The sequence below is a fragment of the Heptranchias perlo genome, unplaced genomic scaffold (assembly GCF_035084215.1).
Source record: "Heptranchias perlo isolate sHepPer1 unplaced genomic scaffold, sHepPer1.hap1 HAP1_SCAFFOLD_185, whole genome shotgun sequence".
Classification (NCBI taxonomy): domain Eukaryota; kingdom Metazoa; phylum Chordata; class Chondrichthyes; order Hexanchiformes; family Hexanchidae; genus Heptranchias; species Heptranchias perlo.
In genome coordinates this window covers 536,636-562,793 of record NW_027139128.1, presented here as the reverse complement: position 1 = coordinate 562,793, position 26,158 = coordinate 536,636, and the positions used below count along the sequence as shown (strand labels likewise).

At 46.2% G+C, this 26,158-nt stretch overlaps 1 protein-coding gene across 1 annotated transcript in view; it reads right to left on the bottom strand.

Annotated features, from left to right (window-relative positions):
- Positions 1–25,788, bottom strand: part of LOC137309863 (coiled-coil domain-containing protein 183-like) — a 139,667-nt gene extending 113,879 nt beyond the window's left edge. Inside the window, exons 1-5 of the mRNA XM_067977878.1 lie at positions 25,653–25,788; positions 17,178–17,299; positions 11,881–11,958; positions 6,007–6,174; positions 137–241 (exon numbers count right to left, since the gene is read on the bottom strand). Of these exons, the coding sequence (XP_067833979.1) occupies positions 137–241; positions 6,007–6,174; positions 11,881–11,958; positions 17,178–17,299; positions 25,653–25,722 (543 nt within the window). The 5' untranslated portion in view covers positions 25,723–25,788. The remainder of the gene's footprint in view (positions 1–136; positions 242–6,006; positions 6,175–11,880; positions 11,959–17,177; positions 17,300–25,652) is intronic.
- Positions 25,789–26,158: the final 370 nt, after the last annotated feature.

The window sequence follows — 26,158 nt, the reverse complement described above, 5'->3', positions numbered from 1 at the left end:
GACTTAGTGTGAAAGTTTCACCCACTGCACTGAAAAGGATGGAGGTGCCTTCAAGCCTGGCTGGATGTGGCTGACATAGACTAAAGTGGATATTGAGAATGTGTGAGAATCCCAGTCCACACTGTAACTCACTCACCTTCTGCAGGCACTCCAAGATGTTCTGATACATTTGATAAATCTGTTTCGCAACCTGTACTTTTGTGTCCATCTTTTCTATTTTATTCTCAATCTGACGAATTATCTATGAACAAATAAACAGACTTTTAGAGCTTTTTGTGCAGTGTGCACGTAACAACATGGAGCAACCGCAGAAAACGGGGGAAAGAATGGTGGCTTGAAATGCTGATGAGAAAGACTCCCGGGTAGTATCTGGGAGGACTGAAAAGCTTTGGAGAGGTTATCCTGGGGGCCAATGGGCAAGCCATGGATTTCCCATAGCTCAATGAACCTCTGGCTACCAAATTCTGAATAGATTTGTTTGCCAAGGGTATTAAGGGATATGGAACCAAGGTGGGTAAATGGAATTACGATGAAGATCAGCCATGATGTAATTGAATGGTGGAACAGGCTCGAGGGGCTGAATGGCCTCCTCCTGTTACTATGTTTTTGATTTAACATGTGATAGTTTCCTCAGCATCTGAACTCCTGCCTGTGAAGGACAGAGTGCCAGGCAAGGACAGTGCCTAGGAGAGCTCTAGGGGTAGGAGACACTGGCAGCGGGCGGTCGTATGCCATGTTTCGAGCTCATGGACTTGGAACCTCGGGGGTGGCCATTGTACTCGGGGATCGTTGGTACTGAGGGGGGCTTGCAGGATCTGGAGGGGATGTGGACATCGAAGATGGAAGCTATTCGGCAGATCGCTGCAGACACAATGCCAGAGTTGCTAGCAGACCAGAGGAAGGTCAACTGGGAGTTGCAGAGCTGGTGAGTAAGCTAGGGAGCAGTTTGTTTCAGGGGCAGAAACAGAAGGTGTAAGAGATAGAAATGAGTCGCGGGATGGTCAAAGGATGAAGAAATCATTGGACGTAGTTCTATCTGGGATTCAAACCTTGGAGGGTGCGAAGCTTTGATGGTGTATTTGAGATCAGGAAGGAAGGTGAAGAAACTGGAGGTGATGTAGCTGTGTACAAGCTAAAATTATTAAGGTGCGGAATGGCTCAGAGTAAAGGCTGAGTGAGGACAGAGGAGGAGAGATTTCGGCAAATGTGGTGAGTGAAGTGGTTCAAATGAGGAATAGTAGAGTGATAAGACACATGGAGATGAGTGGCACCTGGCAGTTCAGGTAGGGAATGTGGCAGAATGAGTAGCTGTGTTGAGGGGTTTTGATGAGAGGGTGGGAGAATTGGCAGGTGAACCAAGATAACACTTATCCAAGATGAGAAAGGCCTTGCTTGAGAGAGAACTGACACTTTTCAGGGCAATACAGAAATGATAGGCCAGAGTCACTTGAAGAAACAGAGGGAGAATTGGTGAATCACTGGGAGGCTTGGGGAGAGTTTTGGGCACCTCATTATAGGAAGGATATGAGAGCCATGGAAAGGGAACGGTGAAGATAGATTCACTAGGATAATATTAGGAATGAGAAGTCATAGTTATGAAGATAGGCTCGAAAAATTGGGAGTTTTCCACTGAACTAGAGGATAAAGATAATCTTAGAGATGTTTTGAGAAATATAAATGATTTTGAGGGCTAAAAAGCAAAGGATTGTTTTCACTGATTATTAAATAGGGATATAGACACGATCAGTAACAATGGAACATAGACTGAGGATCAGTAACAGTGGGACATAGACTGATGATCAGTAACAATGGGGCAGAGACTGAGGATCAGTAACAATGGGACATAGACTGAGGATCAGTAACAATGGGGAAGAGACTGATGATCAGTAAAATGGGGCAGAGACCGAGGATCAGTAACAATGGGACATAGACTGAGGATCAGTAACAATGGGACATAGACTGAGGATCAGTAACAATGGGACATAGACTGAGGATCAGTAACAATGGGGCAGAGACTGATGATCAGTAACAATGGGACATAGACTGAGGATCAGTAACAATGGGGCAGAGACTGATGATCAGTAACAATGGGACATAGACTGAGGATCAGTAACAATGGGGCAGAGACTGAGGATCAGTAACAATGGGGCAGAGACTGATGATCAGTAAAATGGGGCAGAGACTGAGGAGCAATAACAATAGGACAGAGACTGATGATCAGTAACAATGGGGCAGAGACTGATGATCAGTAACAATGGGACATAGACTGAGGATCAGTAACAATGGGGCATAGACTGATGATCAGTAACAATGGGGCAGAGACTGATGATCAGTAACAATGGGACATAGACTGAGGATCAGTAACAATGGGGCAGAGACTGATGATCAGTAACAATGGGGCAGAGACTGAGGATCAGTAACAATGGGACATAGACTGAGGATCAGTAACAATGGGGCAGAGACTGATGATCAGTAAAATGGGGCAGAGACTGAGGAGCAATAACAATAGGACAGAGACTGATGATCAGTAACAATGGGGCGGAGACTGAGGATCAGTAACAATGGGACATAGACTGAGGATCAGTAACAATGGGACATAGACTGAGGATCAGTAACAATGGGACATAGAATGAGGATCAGTAACAGTGGCACATAGACTGATGATCAGTAACAATGGGACTAGGATCAGTAACAATGGGGCATAGACTGAGGATCAGTAACAATAGTGCATGGATTGAGGATCAGTAACAATGGAGCAGAGACTGAGGAACAGTAGCAATGCAGCATAGACTGAGAATCAGTAACAATGGGGTATAGATTGAGGATCAGTAACTATGGGGCCTGGACTGAGGATCAGCAACAACGGGACATAGACTGAGGATCAGTAACTATGGGGCATAGACTGAAGATCAGTAACAATGGGACATGGACTGAGGATCAGTAACAATGGGACATAGACTGAGGATCAGTAACAATGGGGCAGAGACTGATGATCAGTAACAATGGGACATAGACTGAGGATCAGTAACAATGGGGCAGAGACTGATGATCAGTAACAATGGGACATAGACTGAGGATCAGTAACAATGGGGCAGAGACTGATGATCAGTAAAATGGGGCAGAGACTGAGGAGCAATAACAATAGGACAGAGACTGATGATCAGTAACAATGGGGCAGAGACTGATGATCAGTAACAATGGGACATAGACTGAGGATCAGTAACAATGGGGCATAGACTGATGATCAGTAACAATGGGGCAGAGACTGATGATCAGTAACAATGGGACATAGACTGAGGATCAGTAACAATGGGGCAGAGACTGATGATCAGTAACAATGGGGCAGAGACTGAGGATCAGTAACAATGGGACATAGACTGAGGATCAGTAACAATGGGGCAGAGACTGATGATCAGTAAAATGGGGCAGAGACTGAGGAGCAATAACAATAGGACAGAGACTGATGATCAGTAACAATGGGGCGGAGACTGAGAATCAGTAACAATGGGACATAGACTGAGGATCAGTAACAATGGGACATAGACTGAGGATCAGTAACAATGGGACATAGAATGAGGATCAGTAACAGTGGCACATAGTCTGATGATCAGTAACAATGGGACTAGGATCAGTAACAATGGGGCATAGACTGAGGAACAGTAGCAATGCAGCATAGACTGAGAATCAGTAACAATGGGGTATAGATTGAGGATCAGTAACTATGGGGCCTGGACTGAGGATCAGCAACAACGGGACATAGACTGAGGATCAGTAACTATGGGGCATAGACTGAAGATCAGTAACAATGGGACATGGACTGAGGATCAGTAACAATGGGACATAGGCTGAGGATCAGTTACAAAGGGATATAGAATGAAGATCAGTAACAATGGAGCAGAGACTGAGGAACAGTAGCAATGCGGCACAGACTGTGAATCAGTAACAATGGGGTATAGACTGAGGATCAGTAACAATGGGACATAGACTGACGAACGGTAACAATGGGACATAGACTGAGAATCAGTAACAATGGGGCATAGACTGAGTCTCTATAACAACGGGGCATAGCCAGAGGATCAGCTACAATGGGGCATAGACTGAGGATCAGTAACAATAGGGCATGGATTGAGGATCAGTACCAATGGAGCAGAGACTGAGGAACAGTAGCAATGCGGCATAGACCGAGAATCAGTAACAATGGGATATAGATTGAGGATCAGTAACAATGGGGCATAGATTGAGGATCAGTAACAATCGGACATAGACTAAGGATCAGTAACAATGGGACATAGACTGAGGATCAGTAACAATGGGACAGAGACTGATGATCAGTAACAATGGGACATAAACTGAGGATCAATAACAATGGGACATAGACTGAGGATCAGTAACAATGGAACATAGACTGAGGATCAGTAACAATGGGACATTGACCGAGGATCAGTTACAATGGGACAGAGACTGAGGATCAGTTACAATGGGACACAGACTGAGGATCAGTTACAATGGGACATAGACCGAGGATCAGTTACAATGGGACATAGACCGAGGATCAGTTACAATGGGACAGAGACTGAGGATCAGTTACAATGGGACATAGACCGAGGATCAGTTACAATGGGACATAGACCGAGGATCAGTTACAATGGGACATAGACTGAGGATCAGTAACAATGGGACATTGACCGAGGATCAGTAACAGTGGGACAGAGACTGAGGATCAGTTACAATGGGACAGAGACTGAGGATCAGTTACAATGGGACAGAGACTGAGGATCAGTTACAATGGGACATAGACCGAGGATCAGTTACAATGGGACATAGACCGAGGATCAGTTACAATGGGACATAGACCGAGGATCAGTTACAATGGGACATAGACCGAGGATCAGTTACAATGGGACATAGACTGAGGATCAGTTACAATGGGACATTGACCGAGGATCAGTAACAATGGGACAGAGACTGAGGATCAATTACAATGGGACAGAGACTGAGGATCAGTTACAATGGGACACAGACTGAGGTTATTACTCGTGGAACGAAGGGGGATGTTGGAAGGAATGTTTACACACAGAGGGTTGTTAGAACGTGAAATGCTTCATCACAAGTCGCTCCTGCGGCAGATAGTGTGGCCCTGAAAATCCACAGCTATTCAGGCAGACTTCTACTGTGACTTTGGCGGGAGTCCAAGAACAGCCACAAACTCAAGCCAGGACCCGGATACGCTGGATCCCGGCCACAAGATGACGTTTCAAGGCTGGCCTTAGGTGTCTTCACCTGACCCTACAGGGCAACTGACATAAGGGGAAAGGGATCGTGGCGGAGACTCCCCGAATCTGAAGCTCCCATGTCCCAGCCTTCAGTTGGGACCCAGTTTAGGGCCAGCACAGGTTTGAGACCAGGGATAGGGTGGATATGGGGCCCGGCTGGAATTGGCGCCAATCTATTAAAAAAATTATTTATTCGAAACAGCCTCTCCTTTTTCCAGAGGGGGAGGGGTACGTGGCCCTCTCCCCGCACTCTCGGTCTGGCCATCATTGGAGGCGGGAGGCACCTTGGATGCGCCTCCAAAACGTCAGGTCCAGCTACTCCCTGTCCATCCCCCTGACCCCTCAAACTCCAGCAGGGTCACCGGCAGAGGCCGTGAGCGGACACATCTAGACCAGGATGTGTGGGGCTGATAACATTACTTGGATGGGAACTGGTTAAGTATTTGAAAGGAAGAATATAAAAGCATACTGGGAAAGGGCAGTCCGATATTTTTATAACAAAAGTGTTCAAAGAAAATATTTTATAATCAAAATGTTTTAATGCCACTACGATTTTTCTCCCGGGTGTTGCTCGCAGCAATGTCCAGGAGATTAATCTTTTATTCCTGCAGACTCCAGGACAATCCTGGATATTGCCAGTTGTTAATATGCAAGTTTTGGTGAATTATTACAGACACATTGATAAACAAGGTGGATGGAGTGAGCAAGTTTACAAATACAAAGGGAAGAATACCTGCAGATCATTGTGCTCCAATACGTCAAACTGCGACTCCTTCTTAACAGACCTTAGGGTTAGCATAAGGTCCAACAAAGTCTTTTGTCGTTTCTTAACCTCATAGCAGTTCAGATTGTAGAGGTTCACTGTGTCGTACAGATGCTTATTCAGCATCTCCTTGGAATCCTATAGGATCAAAAATGCAGCAGAGTGAAGGAATAGCGAGACACAGGTCCAGAAAATCAGAAACATGGTGCCACTTCGAGACGGTCACACGTAAGTCGGAAATAAACAGTACCCCCTCCCCCTTTGGTTATTCACCAGTTAGGGCAGTGCGGGCTTCATTTAATATTTGTGTTTAGTGCTGACAGCACTCAGCTGTTCGACGCCTACAAAGAAGGAAGGTGCTGGCATAACGTCACTGGAGGCCCAAGTGAGAAACAGTCACCATTCACACTGCTGGAGAGTTGTCCTCCTGAGCCTGCTTCAAAACTGAAAATCAAGGCCAGGAATTTCCTCAGGGAGGGAGCAAAGGGGCGGGGGGGGGGTAGGGTTGTGACTGTGGTTGGATATATTCCTGGAGGTTTCATCACATGGCCTCCTGACTCAAACCACCCCACCCCCACACTCCCATCATTGGTCCATCCTCCGGGCGCACTGCCTTCCCACAGCCAATTGGAAACCAAACAGATTCTTTGTTACCCACTTGGATTAATCTTGACTGTTCGTTAAACAGCTTTTTGAAAAAAACACAATTTTGTTTAATGCCCCTATGATTTATCTCCGGGAGTTGCTCACAGCAGTGCCCTGGAGATTAATCGTCAATTCCTGGGGTCACCAGGACAATCCTGGAGGGTGGGCAACCCTAGGGGGTGGAAGATCTCCTGATCGCTGCTGTAACTTCTGTGCAAACCCCAGACAAACGCGTACACAGGGTCTTTGCCAGCCGATTGGGAGAGCCTCCGGAAGAAATTGCAGGTGTTGATTTTTAGTTTTTGAAGCAGACTCAGGAGGACGACGACACTCCAGCAACGTGAATCGCAGTTGTTTCTTACTTGGGCCAGGAAATTCCCAGCAGGGAACCGCCTGGAGCCGAGTTAGTTAGGTGCAGCGTAATTAATTAATTGCAGGGGGCGATGACTCCCATAAGCCAGTTTTGCTCCTGTGTACATACACGGGACAAAATGTTCAGATTGTTGTAAAAACCCAACTAATGATCTTGAGGGAAGGCAGCTTGCCACCTACCTGCTCTCCCAACATGTGACTCGAGTCAGACACTACGGGGTTGATTCTTAATGCCCTGGCACAACCCATAAACACATGACACAGTCAATAAGGCCATCCTCACCAATTGGCAGGTGTGAAGACAGCTTGAGCTAGAGGACCTCACCATGAAATTTGCCACTGCATTAAACCCGGTAATACTGACACAGTGCCGTCAATGACTAAAGTACTTCATTGGCTGTAAAGCGCTTTGGGGTGTCCTGAGGTCATGGATGGAGCTATAGAAATGCAAATCTTTCTTTCTTTATCTTCAAATAAAGTCGCTGGCTATTTGGATATCCAGCAGTTAAACCTTGTGCTGGACCATGAGGAGAGTGAGTTTCAAAACAAAATCAATTAAATTCTTTAACAAAACATCAAAATAGTTCAAAAGCATCAAAATATGAATTGGAGAGGATGAATTTGCTCAGGGCCAACAACTCTGCACTGGGAGAACTTCTACTCAGAGGAGAGAAAGCCCCTGTGGGAGGGTGAAGCAGAGAAATAAGTCAATGCCAGAAACAGCACGACAACAAAACTATATCAACATTTGGGAAGATCTGTGAGGAAAAGCAAAGAGCTCTTCGCCATTTATAGAGAGTGTTCAGGAATAGCAGACATTGTCCGAACAAAAAAAAAATCAATCTGTTCAGAAGAGATTTTAGTTGCGCTGAGCTGAATATACGAGGAATTCAAGAACCAGAGGACACAGATGTAAGTGTTTGGCAAAAGAACTAAAGGTGACATGAGGAAAAACTTTTTTATGCAGAAAGTAGTTATGATCTGGAATGTGCTGTCTGAAAAAGGGTGGTGGAAGCAGATTCAATTGTGACTTTCAAAAGGATTTGGATAAATACTTGAAGGGAAAAAATGTGCAGGGCTACGGAGAAAGAGCAGTAGAACGGGACAAACTGGATTGCCCTTACAAAGAGCCGCCATGGGCTCAATGGGCCGAATGGCCTCCTTCTGTGCTGTAACCATTCTATGATTCTAAGTAAGTCTACTACTTCATTTTAAAAAGTTAGTTTGTTGAGCTACTAAATTGTAGAAATTGGAATTACAATCAAAATTAATTGATAAATGAAATACAAACTCCTACTTTTGGACAAATAAGCCATTACTGGCTTGCAAGGAAGTAAAATGATTGGAGAAATTAAATCACTAACAAGAACAAGAGTGAAAATCTACCAGCAAACACTCAGACCTCTGAAAATACAGCGTTAATTGTAAAAAAAAATCGATTTTGTAGGAAAAAGAGAAAGGCACTGTAGAAAATAGAACAGAACCAAATATATAAGAAATTCATGAACAGGAAGCATATCAACTAGTCACATAACTCAAATATATGGAATGTTGAGAGTGAATTTTCATTGCTCCACCATTGGCAGCCTTGTCTTCAGCTGTCTAGGCCCTAAGCTCTGCTTGTTGGGACAGAGAATTCTGTACTTTTATACAGAGCTTGTTGGGAGAGAATCAGGTAATTCTGTGCTTTTATACAGAACTTGTAGGGACAATCGGGTAATTCTGTGCTTTTATACAGAGCTTGTAGGGACAGAGAATCAGGTAATTCTGTGCTTTTATACAGAACTTGTAGGGACAATCAGGTAATTCTGTGCTTTTATACAGAGCTTGTAGGGACAGAGAATCAGGGAATTCTGTGCTTTTATACAGAGCTTGTAGGGACAGAGAATCAGGTAATTCTGTGCTTTTATACAGAGCTTGTAGGGACAGAGAATCAGGGAATTCTGTGCTTTTATACAGAGCTTGTAGGGACAGAGAATCAGGGAATTCTGTGCTTTTATACAGAACTTGTTGGGAGATTATCAGGGAATTTTGTGCTTTTATACAGAGCTTGTCGGGACAGAGGATTCTGTGCTTTTATGCATGTCTACAGTAAAGGAATTCTGATATAGAAAATAGCCAAAGAAAGCATCACCATGGAAGCAGCCCGAGTTGTTCTACAGACAACACAAACGTCCCAAACAGGAAGCTGCATATTTTTTACCCCTTAAGCCCTATTTCTCTGTAAAAGACACCTCTGTTCTAATTACCATCAACCAGCTATAGTATCAATTACTGGGGGGAAAAATTAGAGAATTTACTTAGGCCCAACCATCTTCAGCTGCTTCATCAATGACCTTCCCTCCATCATAAGGTAGAAATGGGGATGTTCGCTGATGACTGCACAGTGTTCAGTTCCATTCGCAACCCCTCAAATAATGAAGCAGTCCGAGCCCGCATGCAGCAAGACCTGGACAACATCCAGGCTTGGGCTCATAAGTGGCAAGTAACATTCGCGCCAGATAAGTGCCAGGCAATGACCATCTCCAACAAGAGAGAGTCTAACCACCTCCCCTTGACATTCAACGGCATTACCATTGCCGAATCCCCCACCATCAACATCCTGGGGGTCACCATTGACCAGAAACTTAACTGGACAAGCCATATAAATACTGTGGCTACAACAGCAGGTCAGAGGCTGGGTATTCTACGGCGAGTGACTCACCTCCTGACTCCCCAAAGCCTTTCCACCATCCTCAAGGCACAAGTCAGGAGTGTGATGGAATACTCTCCACTTGCTTGGATGAGTGCAGCTCCAACAACACTCAAGAAGCTCGACACCATCCAAGATAAAGCAGCCCGCTTGATTGGCACCCCATCCACCACCCTAAACATTCACTCCCTTCACCACAGACGCACTGTGGCTGCATTGTGTACCATCCACAGGATGCACTGCAGCAACTCGCCAAGGCTTCTTCGACAGCACCTCCCAAACCGCGACCTCTACCACCTATAAGGACAAGAGCAGCAGGCACATGGGAACAACACCACCTGCACGTTCCCCTCCAAGTCACACACCATCCCGACTTGGAAATATATCGCCGTTCCTTCATTGTCGCTGGGTCAAAATACTGGAACTCCCTTCCTAACAGCACTGTGGGAGAACCATCACCACACGGACTGCAGCGGTTCAAGACGGCGGCTCACCACCACCTTCTCGAGGGCAATTAGGGATGGGCATTAAATGCCGGCCTCACCAGCGACGCCCACATCCCATGAACAAATAAAAAAAAATAGTCTTTATTTACTAAACAAATCCTTTAAAATTTTCGTTTTTGCCTTTTCAAAGTGTGTTTTCCTCTTTAGATTCATGCACGCAACCTACACCATCCCCCAACTGAAGGGGGTGGGGAACTCCTCCCAGCTCTCTGGCAGTGCCATTCTAGAAAATCCACCAGCTCCTTGTTGATGTGTTTCAGTCTTGAAATACAAGTGGTTCTTTGTGAACCCTCCTCCCCCCCACCCCAGTGTTTCACCCTTCCCTGCGGGGAAATGCCTGTCCTCTGCTGCACTGTCTCCCTCCCCCGACAGATCACTGGAGGTTCAGGACTTGCCGTGAGGAACCAAGGACACAAACCACCTCGCGCCTCTCCTTGCTGCAGTTTGTGAAACCACTAATATGCTACGGTAACTCTCTCAGTTCATTATTTTTTTATTTTCTCCAGATTTTTTGAAGCAGAAAATGGTGTTCCCACAGATCTACAGTGAAACCTGGTTCTATGGACACTCGTAAACGACAGATATCCGTAAAATATGGACACCAGGACAGTCCCAAATAGTTTACATTCTAAAGATACAAGAGACACTCTGAAATGACAAGCACCCGCAAATTATGGACTACAGACAGCCTTCAATGTCCTAAGTCTTATTTACTTAGTGTATTTTATACCTTAAAACACGGGACACTGTAAAGTTTTCCGAAATTGGACGTCAAAAACTAGTGCACACCTGCAAGGATCTGGCAGGTTATGTGGGGAGAAGTGTCAGCAGTTTATTCTCAGTAGGTGCCCAAAATGGAGGCAATTCACCTGATTTTTGCTTTTGATACCTGTCATCGTCTATACACGTTTCCAACGGTGTCCTTTATAATGTACTGTAGGTGACTGTATGTTTCACTGGTAAATTTGTTGAGTGATAACCAAGAGTTGATTATGCTGGAATTGTTAATCCTTTGGCACAGGCGCAGGCTGCCAGCTGACTTCATCAATGGCACTGAAAACTAAATAATAATCACCCTTGATAACTCCTGAAATGGTGAGAGTTTGCTCCCAAGGCGTATCACTCGATGGGAGCGAGAGGGGAATTGGATAAATACTTGAAAAGCAAAAATTTGCAGGGAAAGAGCAGGGGAATGGGAACTAATTGGATAGCTCTTTCAAAGAGCCGGCATAGGCACAATGGGCCAAATGGCCTCCTTCTGTGCTGTATGATTCTATGAGAACACAGGTTGAAGAATCGAACGTGGAGAATCAATGCACCTGATTTGCAATGCTCCCACTGTCCCAGCCACTCATTTTAATGGCTGAATCAGCCATCAATCAGGTCTACTTGCTCGCCTGCCCGATACTCCAATCGGTGCCCCCTGCAAGCCAGGCTCCACCGAGGAGTGGAGTCTTTGATATTCCATCAGAACTACTGGTACATCTATTGTGCATTGTGGACAGAGACTGGATTAACACCTGCACTGTGCAGCAAGTTTAAATTAGATGGCTCCCCATGTTACATTCTGAGTCTCTGGGAATGACATTGTGCACTGGTGTGTGGAATCAAACTCTCCGCTTTTAATACCTCAATGGTAGCTTTTGCTAAGCAGAGTTTCAAATCCTTTCGTTCCTCACATTCTCGAGCAATGAAGTTCTCAACCACCTGTAAGAAAAGTACATAGAGTGAGACAAGTGGCAGACATGGTACTTAACACTGCATGACTCTTATCAAATGTGCCAGACATTGAAGTTCCCTGTAATTAACTGTGGGGAAATCCACAGTTCCTGTTACACATTCCAAATACCTTCAGTCCCCCCGCATCTGGAAATTACTCATTGTTCTGCACCAAACCACACTGCAACACCACAACATCAAATAAGCCAACCACTAGAAAAAGAAATAACAAAGACATAAAATTCCCCACCATCTGTCTTTATAATAAAAGATGTTGAATAATCCAATCAATGACAGCTGAAGTTTTCAAGACTGAGACTGATAGATTTTTATTGGGTAAGGGTATCAAGGGATATGGAACAAAGGTGGGTAAATGGAGTTGAGATAGAGATCAACCATGATCTGATTGAATGGGGGAGCAGGCTTGAGGGGCTGCTCCTGTTCCTATGTTCCCATGGATTCAGTTTAAAAGCAAACCTCTTCATCTTTGCCTTGCTCACCAGGTCCATAGTACAGGCTGAATGATCAGCCTGAGTACCCCCTCACTCACAGGGGCCCATAGCTCCCATAGATGGAAACTTCAGCAGTATGAGAAGGCACGCAGCAAGCAGGGCGGTTGGGGAAATCCCAACACACATTCCAGCACGGGCTTGCTCCTGGCTTGCCGTATTGGACAGGAGGTGGCAGTTGATGAGTGTTGCCATCACACAGAGAAAACGGTACATAATCCATCTCCCATGCACTATGATTGGTTGACAGTGTTAGATGTGATTAGCTGGAGTGGTTAGTGACGGCAGGTTATTTTCCTGAGTTAAAGAACCTACAACATGGATAGACAGATGGTGGGAGGGCAGAAAGCAAAGCGAAGGGATAAAGGGAATTTTCTTTGATTGGAGAGATGTGGTGAGGGGAGATCCATGTCGGAGGAGGGGACATATCTGTGCCCTGTACAAGTTCCACATGACCTCCTAGCTTTTGTATTTAATGTCTCCAGATACAAATCCAAGGTTCCGTTTGCCGTTTTATGACTTCACCTACTTGTGCCGACACCTTTAATGACTCTATACCTGTAGCCCAATGTCCCCCTGCTCCTCCACTCCATTTCAATTCTTACCATTTAAAGGGTTTTTCCTTTCCATATCCTTACTTCCAAAGTGTATTACTTCACATTTGTCTATACTGAACTCTGCCGATCCGACCAGTTTACATCACCCTGCAGTCTTTCACAGTGCTCAACACAATTCACCATATCCCCCAATTTGTGTCAGCAGCAAATTTTGATATTGTTCCTTTAGTCCTTAAGTCCAGATAATTTCTATATATAGAGAGAATGGCCTGGACACAGACACCCCCTGTCCCCATGGAACTCTCCTCAACACATCACTCCAATCAAAGGAAATTCCTTTTAGCCCTCCATTTTGCTTTCTGCCTTCCAATCATCTCCCGATCCATGTGGCCCATTCCCCTGAATTCCATGAACTATTCCCCTGAATCTTGTGATACTTTATCAAATGCCTTTTTGAAAAACCAGATAAACCACATCCACTGCATCTCCTTTATCCAAACTCTCTCATTTATTAAAAGCAGGACAATGAGGAGTGGGACTAATTGGATAGATCTTTCAAACAGCCGGCACAGGCATGATGAGCTGAGTGGCCTCCTTCCGTGCTGTAAGATTCTATGAATAATATAAGGGTAGATATGCGCAATCTGCCTTTTGGAAATCTGCGCTAACTGCCCCGGATTAACTCATTTCTCCAAGGGTTTAGTAATTTCATCCTGGATTACAGACTCTAGGAATTTGAAAATCCCCAGGTGAGAGGGGTGGCAGACGCCAGTATAAATGCCAGGATGAGCCTGTGGGCAACTCCGGCTGCTGGCCCTGCCGGGCTTTCCAGCGTCGAGGGAAGATTTTCTTCTTTGAACCTCAATGGGTTACATGGTGTTGAGGGATGTGGTGAGAAGGTAGGGTTAAGGGATATGGTGAGAAGGTGGGTAGGTGGAATTGAGGGTTGTGGTGAGAAGGTGTGATTGAGCGATATGGTGAGAAGGTGGTTAGGTGGGGATGAGGGATACAGTAAGAAGGTGAGTAGGCGGGATGAGGGATATGGTGAGAAGGTGGGTAGGTGGAATTGAGGGTTGTGGTGAGAAGGTGGGATTGAGCGATATGGTGAGAAGGTGGGTTGGTGGGGCTGAGGGTTATGTTGAGAAGGTGGGTAGGTTGGGTTGGGGAATAGGGAGAGAAGGTGGGTAGGTGGGGTTGAGAGATACGGTGAGAAGGTGGGTAGGTGGGGTTGAGGGATACAGTGAGAAGGTGGGTAGGTGGGGTTGAGGGATATGTTGAGAAGGTGGGTAGGAGCACTTGAGGGAATCAGTGAGAAAATGGGTAGGTGGAGCTGAGGGATAGGGTGAGAGGTGAGTAGATGAAGGTAAGGGATATTGCGAGAAGGTGGAGTTGTGGGATATGGTGAGAACGTGGGTAGGTAGGGTTGAGGGATATGGTCAAAAGGTGGGTAGATGGGGTTCAGTGATGTGGGATCAAGGTGGGTAGGTGGGGATGGGAGATACATTGAGAAGGTGAGGTTGAGGGTTATGGTGAAAAGGTGGGTAAGTGGGGATGGGGAATATGGAGAGAAGGTGAGTTGGTGAGGATGAGGGCTACAGTGAGAAAGCAGAGTTAAGGGGTGTGGGGAGAAGGTGGGTAGGTGAGTTTGAGGGATATTGTGAGAATGTGGGTAAATGGGATTGAGGGATATGGTGGGTAGGTGGGATTGAGGGATATGGGGAGAAGGTGAGTAGGTGGGGTTGAGGGATATGGTGAGAAGGTGGGTAGGGGTGGGGTTGAGGGACATGGTGAGAAGGTGGATAGATGGAGTTGAGAGATGTGGAATCAAGGTGGGTAGGCGGGGATGGGAGATACGTCGAGAAGGTGAGGTTGAGGGATATGTTGAGAAGTTGGGGATGAGGGATGTGATGAGAAGGTGGGGATGAAGGATAAGGCGAGAAGGTGGGTAGGTGGGTTTGAGAGATATTATGAGAAGGTGAGTAGGTGGGGTTGAGGGATATGGCGAGAAGGTGGGTAGGTGGAGATAAGGGATATGATGAGATGGTGGTACGTGAGTTTGAGGGATATGGTTAGAAGGTGGGGTTGAGGGTTATGGTGAGGTGAGGTTAAGGGATATGGTTGGAAGATGGGTCGGTGGGGATGAGGAATATGGTGAGAAGATGGGTAGGAGAGGTTGAGGGATAAGGTGCGAAGTTGTTTAGGTGGGAATGAGGAATATGGTGGGAAGGTGGGTTCAAGGGTTATGATGAGATGGTGGGAAGTGGAGTTGTGGGATATGGTGAGAAGGTGGGTAGGTAGGGTTGAGGGATATGGTCAAAAGGTGGGTAGATGGGGTTCAGTGATGTGGGATCAAGGTGGGTAGGTGGGGATGGGAGATACATTGAGAAGGTGAGGTTGAGGGTTATGGTGAAAAGGTGGGTAGGTGGGGATGGGGAATATGGAGAGAAGGTGGGCTGGTGAGGTTGAGGGCTACAGTGAGAAGGCAGGGTTAAGGGATGTGGGGAGAAGGTGGGTAGGTGAGTTTGAGGGATATGGTGAGAAGGTGGGTAAATGGGATTGAGAGATATGGTGGGTAGGTGGGATTGAGGGATATGGAGAGAAGGTGAGTAGGTGGGGTTGAGGGATATGGTGAGAAAGTGGGTAGGTGGAGTTGAGGGATATGGTGAGAAGGTGGATAGATGGTGTGGAGGGATATGGTGAGAAGGTGGGTAGGTAAGGTTGAGGGATATGGTGAGAAGGTGGGGTTGAGGGATATGGTGAGAAGGAGGGTAGATGGTGTGGAGGGATATGGTGAGAAGGAGGGTAGATGGTGTGGAGGGATATGGTGAGAAGGCGGGTAGATGGAGTTGAGAGATGTGGAATCAAGGTGGGTAGGTGGGGATGGGAGATACATTGAGAAGGTGAGGTTGAGGAATATGGTGCGAAGGTGGGTAGCTGGGGGTTGAGGGTTATGATGAGAAGGTGGGGATGGGGAATACGGAGAGAAGGTGGGTTGGTGGGGTTGAGGGATTTGTTGAGAAGTTGAGGATGAGGGATGTGATGAGAATGTGGGGATGAAGGATATGGCGAGAAGGTGGGTTTGAGAGATATGATGAGAAGGTGGGTAGGTGTGGTTGAGGGATATGGCGAGAAGTTGGGTAGGTTGGGATGGGAAATAGGGTGAGAAGGTGGGGTTGAGGGATATGGTGAGAAGGTGGGTAGGGGCACTTGAGGGAATCAGTGAGAAGATGGGTTGGTGGGGTTGAGGGATGTAGTGAAAAGGTGGGTTGGTGGGGTTGAGGGATGTAGTGAGAAGGTGGGTTGGTGGGATTGAGGGATGTAGTGAAAAGGTGGGTTGGTGGGGTTGAGGGATGTAGTGAGAAGGTGGGTTGGTGGGGTTGAGGGATGTAGTGAGAAGGTGGGTTGGTGGGGTTGAGGGATGTAGTGAAAAGGTGGGTTGGTGGGGTTGAGGGATGTAGTGAGAAGGTGGGTTGGTGGGGTTGAGGGATGTAGTGAGAAGGTGGGTTGGTGGGGTTGAGGGATGTAGTGAAAAGGTGGGTTGGTGGGGTTGAGGGATGTAGTGAGAAGGTGGGTTGGTGGGGTTGAGGGATGTAGTGAGAAGGTGGGTTGGTGGGATTGAGGGATGTAGTGAGAAGGTGGGTTGGTGGGATTGAGGGATGTAGTGAAAAGGTGGGTTGGTGGGATTGAGGGATGTAGTGAGAAGGTGGGTTGGTGGGGTTGAGGGATGTAGTGAAAAGGTGGGTTGGTGGGGTTGAGGGATGTAGTGAGAAGGTGGGTTGGTGGGATTGAGGGATGTAGTGAGAAGGTGGGTTGGTGGGATTGAGGGATGTAGTGAGAAGGTGGGTTGGTGGGGTTGAGGGATGTAGTGAGAAGGTGGGTTGGTGGGGTTGAGGGATGTAGTGAGAAGGTGGGTTGGTGGGGTTGAGGGATGTAGTGAAAAGGTGGGTTGGTGGGGTTGAGGGATGTAGTGAGAAGGTGGGTTGGTGGGGTTGAGGGATGTAGTGAGAAGGTGGGTTGGTGGGGTTGAAGGATGTAGTGAGACAGAGGATAGGTGGGGTTGATTTATGAGAACACGACGGTTGTTGGGTCTAATGATCCTTTCCTGTTCCTACAATATCTTCTTTGTTGTTGTTTCACTCACCCGTTCAGCTTTTTGGAACTTAATGGTCTCCTGGATCACATCATTTCGGGTGTACAAAATTTTGTCTGCATTCTGCGCTATCTCTTTTTCTGCTGTTTGGTAATAAGCATTCTTGTACTTCTCTGCAAGTAAATTTAAGAGCAGAAATCTATCAACTCACAGATCAGTGGTTTTGAATCATGCAGATATCTGGACTTAACATCAGCATAGTGTGATCCAACCATAATAAGCTGAAGCAACAGATTTGTTTAACAGACCACCTGTCACATATTACACACTGTAAGATCACTAAAAACTGCTTCACGTACAACCAACAGATGTAGGTACAGTGGATAAGCATGAAAAAATTAATATGGCAGTAAGGAACCAAACGGGGAATAGGGTGTAAAATGGGACACTGGGTCAATGTACTGATCAGGAGAGAGATCGAGGGGTTATTGTGTGTTTTAAATGGGACAGTGTGTGATCAGGAGAGAGATCGAGGGGTTATTGTGTGTTTTAAATGGGACAGTGTGTGATCAGGAGAGAGATCGAGGGGTTACAGTGTGTGTTAAATGGGACAGTGTATGATCGGGGGAGTGATCGAGGGGTTATAGTGTGTGTTAAATGGGACAGTGTATGATCGGGGGAGTGATCGAGGGGTTATAGTGTGTGTTAAATGGGACAGGTGTGATCTGGAGAGTGATCGATGGGTTATAGTGTGTGTTAAATTGCTCAGCTGGACAGGGCATGATCAGGAGAGAGATTGATGGATTATAGTGTGTGTTAGATAGGACAGGGTTTGATCAGGAGAGAGATTGAGGGGTTATAGTGTGTGTTAAATGGGACAGGGTGTGATCAGGAGAGAGATTGAGGGGTTATAGTATGTGTTAGATAGGACAGGGTTTGATCAGGAGAGAGATTGAGGGGTTATAGTGTGTGTTAGATAGGACAGAGTGTGATCAGCAGAGAGATCGAGGGGTTATAGCGTTACATCGAGGCCACAGCACAGAAACAGGCCATTTGGCCCATCTGGTCTATGCCAGTGTTTATGCTCCACACGAGCCTCCTCCTGCCCTACTTCATCTCACCCTCTCAGGATACCCTTCAATTCCTTTCACCCTCATGTGCTTATCTAGCTTCCCCTTAAATGCATCTACGCTATTTGTAACTCCTTGTGGTAGCGAGTTCCACGTTCTAACCACTCTTTGGGTAAAGAAGTTTCTTTTTAAATATAGGAATAACATTATGTGTCCGCCAGTCCTCTGGCACTATTCCCTTTCTGAATGATTTTTTATATATAAGTAATAGTGCCTCTGCTATCTCTACACTAACGTTTTTTTCCCCATTTTGTCATCCACTCCTTTATTGTCTCTGTACTTAGAGGATGCTTTTCTCTTTAGTTTCAATTTTACTCTTATCTCTTTATTCATCCGTGGTGTTTCATTATTGGCTCGTTTGTTCTTGTATTTTAGAGGAATATATTTCTCCTGAACTCTCTCGATCACCGTTTTAAATATTTCCCACTGCTGTTCTATCTCTTTGTCAATATTTTGTCCAGTTTACCTTCCCTAGTTCCATTCTCACCCCTCCAAATTAGCTTTTTCCAATCTATTACTTTGGTCTTTGTCTTACTTACGTCTTTCTCAAACATTATTTTAAACCTGATTATGTTATGATCGCTATTACCTAGATACTCCCCTACGCTTACTTCTCTTATCTGCTCTGGTTCATTTCCCATTACTAAATCCAGCAGCGATTCCTCTCTTGTTGGGCTTCTCACATACTGGGTAAGAAAGCAGTCCTGTATTCATTATTAAAACTCCACTCCCCTTTCCCCACCTCTTCATGCCAGTTTATTTGGGGGTAGTTGAAATTTCCCATGATTATTATTCGATGTTTTTTACACATTTCATAGATTTGCCTCCATATTTCTTCCTCCTCTTCCCTTCCACTATCAGGTGGTCTGTAGAATTTACCGATTAACGTGATCGATCCCTTCTTATCCTTTGTCTCAATCCATATGGATTCTGTTTCTATCTTAATGTTACTTATCTCCCTTTTTTCTATTGTCATTATGTTGTCTCTAATTAGTACAACAACCCCACCCCCTTCTTCCATCCCTATCCTTTCTAAATACATTATATCCTGCAATATTTAACTGCCAGTCCTGCTCTTTATGTAACCATGTTTCAGTTATCCCTCCTACATTGGGCTCCTCACTAGGAATTATTGCCTCCAGTTCCCCTGTTTTGTTTCGGGTGCTGTCCACATTGCTGTACAGGCAATTTAATTTGTTTTTAATAATTGTTCCCCTCACTTTATTTTTAACAATCATTTTGTACTTATGTTCTAGAACTGGATTTGTTCCCTGACCCTTATTCCTTATCTTGGTCTGACCTTTACTCTCATCTCCTATTTCTTTTATATTATCTTCCCAGATCCCTCCCCCCATCTTATTAGTTTAAAGTCCTATCCACAGCCCCATTTATCCTTCCCGCTGGGACCCTGGTCCCATTCCGGTTCAGGTGGAGCCCGTCCCAGTGGTACAGCTCCTTCCTGTCCCAGTCCTGGTGCCAGTGTCCCATGAAATGGAACCCCTCCATCCCACACCTGTCTTTCACCAGGCATTCACCTTCCTGATCTGTTTATCCCTGGACCAATTAGCACGTGGCTCGGGGACTAATCCCGAGATTACCACCCGTGAGGTCCTGTTTCTTAATTTAATTCCTAATTTCTGATATTCCCTTAGCAGGACCTCCTCCCTTTTCTTCCCTGTCATTGGTCCCAACATGGACCATGACAACTGGATCCTCCCCCTCCCCCTCCCTTTCCAAGTTCCCCTCCAGTTGCTCCGAGATATCCTTTACCCTTGCACCAGGGAGGCAACACATCCTCCTGGACTCTCGGTCGCGACTGCACAGGACACTATCTATCCCCCGAATTATCGAATCCCCGATAACTACAATCTTTCTATTCTGCTCCTATCCACCCCCACCCACCCACCCACCGCCCCCTCCTCCAGGGTGCCTTGGTTAGCATTCTGACTGTTCTTCTCAGTCTTTTTCCTTATCCTCACAGGAATCAAGTCCTGTTGGATAGGACCAGTGTCTGCGGGACCTCTTCTCTACCTCCCCTTTGTTCCCCTTACCCTGCTGATTGACAGTCACACTCTCCCCTTCCTGTACCTGTGCTTTCCTCTGAGGTGTGACTGTACTCCGGAGAAAATCCAAAAATTCCTCCCCTTCCTTATGTGTCTGAGTGTTTCTAACTCTCACTCCAACTCAAGGACTCTGAGTCGGAATGTCTGAAGGCAGAGACTTTTTCCTACAGATGAGGCAATCTGGGACAGTCTCAATGCCCAGACTCCCACATAGCGCAGTCCCGACACATAGCCTGCACTGCCATTTCTTATTAAAAAATTTATTTATTAGTGGTAATTTAATTCTAGATATAATACAATTACTTGAGATCCAGATTATTTTTAGTAGATGGATTTAGCTTGATTTCAGATTACTTTGTAACTCCTTATTCTTGTTTTTTGTTTATTAATTCCTTATTTTAGTACCCCCGTAGCTCCTATTTATTATTTATTTATACCAGATTTTTATTTAAGCAATTTGGATCCCTTTACTGTTGGTATACTCTATTTAGTTCATTTTAATTTTATCCCCTTAGATCTAAGTAATTGCTCTGATTGTTTAAAAATATATTTACAGTTGCCTGTTGTGTGTGTTAAATGGGCAGGGGGTGATCAGGAGAGAGATTGAGGGGTTATATTGTTTTTTAAATGGATCGGTGGGACAGAGTGTGATCAGGAGAGAGATCAAGGGGTTAGAGTGACAGTGGGACAGGGTGTGGTTACAGATTACTGAGGTAGGGGGTGAGTACACAGCTGGAAAATTGTGGGCAGGGTGCCTGTGATTTTCTGATTTGCACAGCCAGTAGGGAACGCCCCCTTCCAGTAGCACGTGTTTGAAAAATTGTCCCGACAGTGTAAATAAAGGACAGTGTATCGGTAGTACAGGTGCAAGCAATTTTTTTTAAATTCGTTCATGTAATGTGGGCATCGCTGGCGAGGCCAGCATTTATTGCCTACCACACCTGGACTGCTTTCAGTTTTGGGCTCCTTACCTAAGGAAGGATACACTTGCTTTAGAGGCAAGAGGTGCAACAAGGTTCACTAGATTAATTCTTGGGATGAGAGGGTTGTCCTATGAGGAGAGATTGAGTGGAATGGGCCTATGCTCCCTGGAGTTTAGAAGAATGAGAGGTGATCTCATTGAAACAGAAAAGATTCTGAGGGGGCTTGACAGTGTATATACTGAGAGGTTGTTTCTCCTGGCTGGAGAGTCCAGAACTGGAGGGCATAGTCTCAGGATATGGGGTTGTTCATTTAAGACTGAGATGAGGAGGCATTTCTTCACTCAGAGGATTGTGAATCTTTGGAATTCTCTACCCTAGAGGATTGTGGATGCTGAGTCATTGAGTATATTCAAGGCTGAGATAGATAAATTTTTGGACTCTAGGGGAATCCAGGAATATGGGGATCGGGGAGGAAAGTAGAGTTGAGGTTGAAGATCAGCCATGATCTGATTAAATGGTGGAGCAGGCTCGAGGGGCCGTATGGCCTACTCCTGCTCCTATTTCTTATGTTCTTATGTAGTGGTGCATTGATGGCTTCACTGTACTAATGTTAATTATCCACAACTCACTAACAATGCACATAGACTGGAATATCCATTTCAGTTGGGGAAGGGGTTACAGCCATACCCAATTGTCCCTTAAACCACATGCATATGTATATTTTCCAACAAGAGGCAGTGGACAGCGATGTGGAGCAGGAGCACAGGAGATTCTTACTGTCCCTGATCCAAGGGCATTAAAACCAACTCATGCCCCTAGGGTTGCCCACCCCAGAATCAGTCAACTCAGAGCAGCCTGGAGGTTTTGTTATTTTAATAACTCTACCCTTTTGTCTGGGGAAAGTGTGGAAAGTGAAGATTGTGCCAATCACTTCTGAGTAAAAGCAACGAGCACGTGAGGCCTGACTCCACACCCGGGAACCGCAAGTATTCTAAGTGAATTATTTGTGTCTGTGCTCACAGTTGGAACAGAATTTCTACGGCACAGCTGCTGAGAAAAATAGATGTAACTGGTGATGGACAGGTTGAAGGGATGGAAGGAATCCAAGGCCCCCAGTCCTGACAGATTGCACCCTAGGGTACTTAAGTAGCTGATGAAATCGGACATGTTCTGGCAAGTATCTTTAGGGAATCCTTGGAAATGGGAGCTCTGTCTCACAATCAGAGAAAAGGGAACGTGATGCCAAAATATAAAAAGGGGCAAAGGGCTAACTAACCCAGGGAACTGCAGGCTGATATCCATTGTACAGAAAGTATTGGAGGACATCCTAAAGAGATGAATGAGGATTCACTTGGAGAAATTACAGAACGATAAGAGGAGCCAGCATGGCTTTATGGGCAGAGTTTCCTGGAGTTCGTTGAGGAGATAACAAGTCTTGTGAACAGGGGGACCTGAGTGGATGTTTGTTTAGATTTCATGAGATTTTGACACTGTGGAGATTGGTTCACAGATTATACAAAGGATGCCTGTTCGTGGAGCTGGATGGAAGGAGGTGGCATGGGGTTTGCCTCGGGGATCAGTGCTGGGCTGTTGTTGTTTATAATGTACAGAAATGACTTGGAAGTGCACCTGGAAATAAAGCTCTCCAAATTTGCAGATGATACCAAACTGGGAGGGACTGCAAACAAGGAAAAACCTGCTGATCAAATATGGAATACGGGTGCCAACCCTCCAGGGTTGTCCTGGAGTCTTCGGGAATGAAAGATTAATCTTCGGGAGAAAAATCATCGGGGCATTTAACAAAAGTGCGTTTTTATTTCAATTTCTTTGAACGCTTTCATTTATTAATTATAAAAATATTGGGGATGAAGGAAAAAGGGTTGTTTGACTGACAGTCAATAATCATCCAATCAGGTAACGAAGAGCCTGTTGGCAAGGGAAGTCCGTCCGATGTCCGGTCTTCATCGGGTGTCAGGTGACCAATGGCGGGAGCGACAGGGCGGAGCCGTTGGAGGTGGGAGATCATGAAACCTCCTGGAATACAGCCAACCAGAGTTGGCAACCCGAATACAGAAGGGCCTGGAGAGATTTGGGAGCTGGGCTGATGGGTGGCAGATGTTATTTAATGTCATGAGACTGGAAAAGGACAATAAACAGCGGCAATATAAACTATATGGGATTATTCTACAGGACACGACACAGGAGAGGGATTTAGAGGGACTGATGGACAGAACACTGCAGATATCAGCACAGTGTGTGACAGCAGTAAGGAGAGCGAATAGGATCCTGGGCTGTATAACCAGGGAGATAGAGCCCAGGCGTCAGAAGTGACCGAGTTTGTATAGAGTGCTTGTCCAGCCCCACCTCAGGGACTGGCTACAATTCTGGGCCCCGTATTATGAGAACAACATCCAGGCATTGGAGAGGGGGCAGCATAGGACAACTAAACTGAGACATGGGGTTAGGCACCTGGGTTCTGGGGAGAGGCTGGAGAAAGAGGGAATGTTTACACAGAAGAGAAGGTTCTGAGAGAATGATTCAGGATCCTAAAAGTTCAGAGACCAGATTAACGTCAACAATCTAAGTGGTGGGGAAACTTTTAGAAACGATAATCCAGGACAGAATTAACAGTCACTTGGACGAGTGTGGATTGATTAGGGAAAGGCAGCACAGATTTGTTAAAGGCAAAACGTGTTTAACTAACCTGATAAGAGTTTTTTGATGCGGTAACAGAGAAGTAGATGAGAGCAATGTAGTTGATGTGGTGTATATGGACTTTCAAAAGGCGTTTGATAAAGTGCCGCATGGTAGGCTTATCAAGATTGCGGCCCATGGAATAAAGGGGGCAGTAGCAACATAGATACAGAATTGGCTACGGGACAGGAAACAGAGAGTAGAGTGGTGAACGGTTGTTTTTCAGACTGGAGGGAGGTGTACAGTGGTGTTCCCCAGGGGTCAGTGCTGGGACCACTGCTTTTCTTGATATATATTAATGACTTGGACTTGGGTGTACAGGGCACAATTTCAAAATTTGCAGATGACACAAAACTTGGAAGGGTAGTAAACAGTGGGGAGGATAGAGATAGACTTCAAGAGGATATAGACAGGCTGGTGGCATGGGCGGACACGTGGCAGATGAAATTTGACTCAGAAAAATGCAAAGTGATACATTTCGTTAGGAAGAACCAGGACAGGCAATATAAACTAGAGGGCACAATTCTAAAAGGGGCACAGGAACAGAGAGATCTGGGGGTGTATGTGCACAAAGCGTTGAAGGTGGCAGGGCAGGGTGAGAAAGCGGTTAAAAAAGCATTTGGGATCCTGGGCTTTATAGATAGAGGCATGGAGAACAAAAGTATGGAAGTCATGATGAACCTTTATAAAACACTGGTTCGGCCACAACTGAAGGATCGTGTCCAGTTCTGGGCACCTCACTTCAGGAAAGATGTGAGGGTCTTAGAGAGGGTGCAAAAGAGATTCCAGGGATGAGGGACTTTAGTTATGTGGATAGACTGGAGAAGCTGGGGTTGTTCTCCTTGGAACAGAGACGGTTGCGAGGAGATTTGATAGAGGTATTTAAAATCATGAAGAGTCCAGACAAAGCAGATAGAGAGAAACTGTTCCCATTGGCGGAAGGGTCAAGGACCAGAGGACATAGATTTAAGGTGATTGGCAAAAGAACCAAAGGTGACATGAGGAAAAACTTTTTTACTCAGCGAGTGGTTGGGATCTGGAATGCACTGCCTGAGGGGGTGGTGGAGGCAGATTCAATCATGGCCTTCAAAAGGGAACTGGATAAGTACTTGAAAGGAAAAAATGTGCAGGGCTACGGGGAAAGGGCGGGGGAGTGGGACTAGCTGAATTGCTCTTGCACAGAGCCGGCCCGGACTCGATGGGCCGAATGGCCTCCTTCTGCGCTGTAACCTTTCTATGATTCTCTGTTTATTATCGTCAGATTCTACCAGCTGACACAGCCACAAACCAAGGAAGTAAACTGAAAAGATTGTTCAGATTTAACACAGAGGCCGGTGTGTGTGTGGAATGTACTGCCCAGAATCAGCAGAATCCAGAGTTGGATAAGTACCTGGAGAGAAATTTGATAAAGGCATGAGAAGGATCAGACTCAGCTGCTTCAGTTAAAGAGTATACCAGTACGATATGGGTGGATTGGTATGGGTGGGTTGGTATGGGGGTATGGGTATGAGTAGATATGGCTGGGTTGGTATGGGGGTACGGGTGGGTTGGTATGTTGGGGGGGTATGAGTAGATATGGGTGGGTTGATATGGGGGTACAGGTTGGTGGGCGACGGGTAGTGATTTAAGACTATGAATGCTGCCTTGCCAGTGCTGCTGGCCCCTGCGAGTTTCGCCCACCGTCTGCCCCTTTCGGAGCTCAGTGGGACCGGTTACCTTCCAGGTAGATTTTGTTCCGCAGTTGCGCTATCTGGTCGCGGCTGGTCCATTGCTTGAAGCACGCCATCCTCTCCTCTCCTCTCCTATCCAGCCCAGCCCTGCCCTGCCCTCCTCGCCGCGCCGCTCCCGCTCTACTCGCGCCCAACGGCGTTCGCGGGCTTTTATACCCCGCTGATGTCACACACGCGCCCTGTGAAGCCACAGCAACCACTTGTGAGAGCGCGCGGCCCCGCGCATGGGCAGGTGCTCAACTGTCCCGCGTCAGAGGGAGGGGCTCACCCGTGCACCAGTAAAGGCAGGGGAGGGGCTCACCCGTGAACCAGTAAAGGCAGGGGAGGGGCTCACCCGTGCACCAGTAAAGGCAGGGGAGGGGCTCACCCGTGCACCAGTAAAGGCAGGGGAGGGACTCACCCGTGCACCAGTAAAGGCAGGGGAGGGGCTCACCCGTGCACCAGTAAAGGCAGGGGAGGGGCTCACCCGTGCACCAGTAAAGGCAGGGGAGG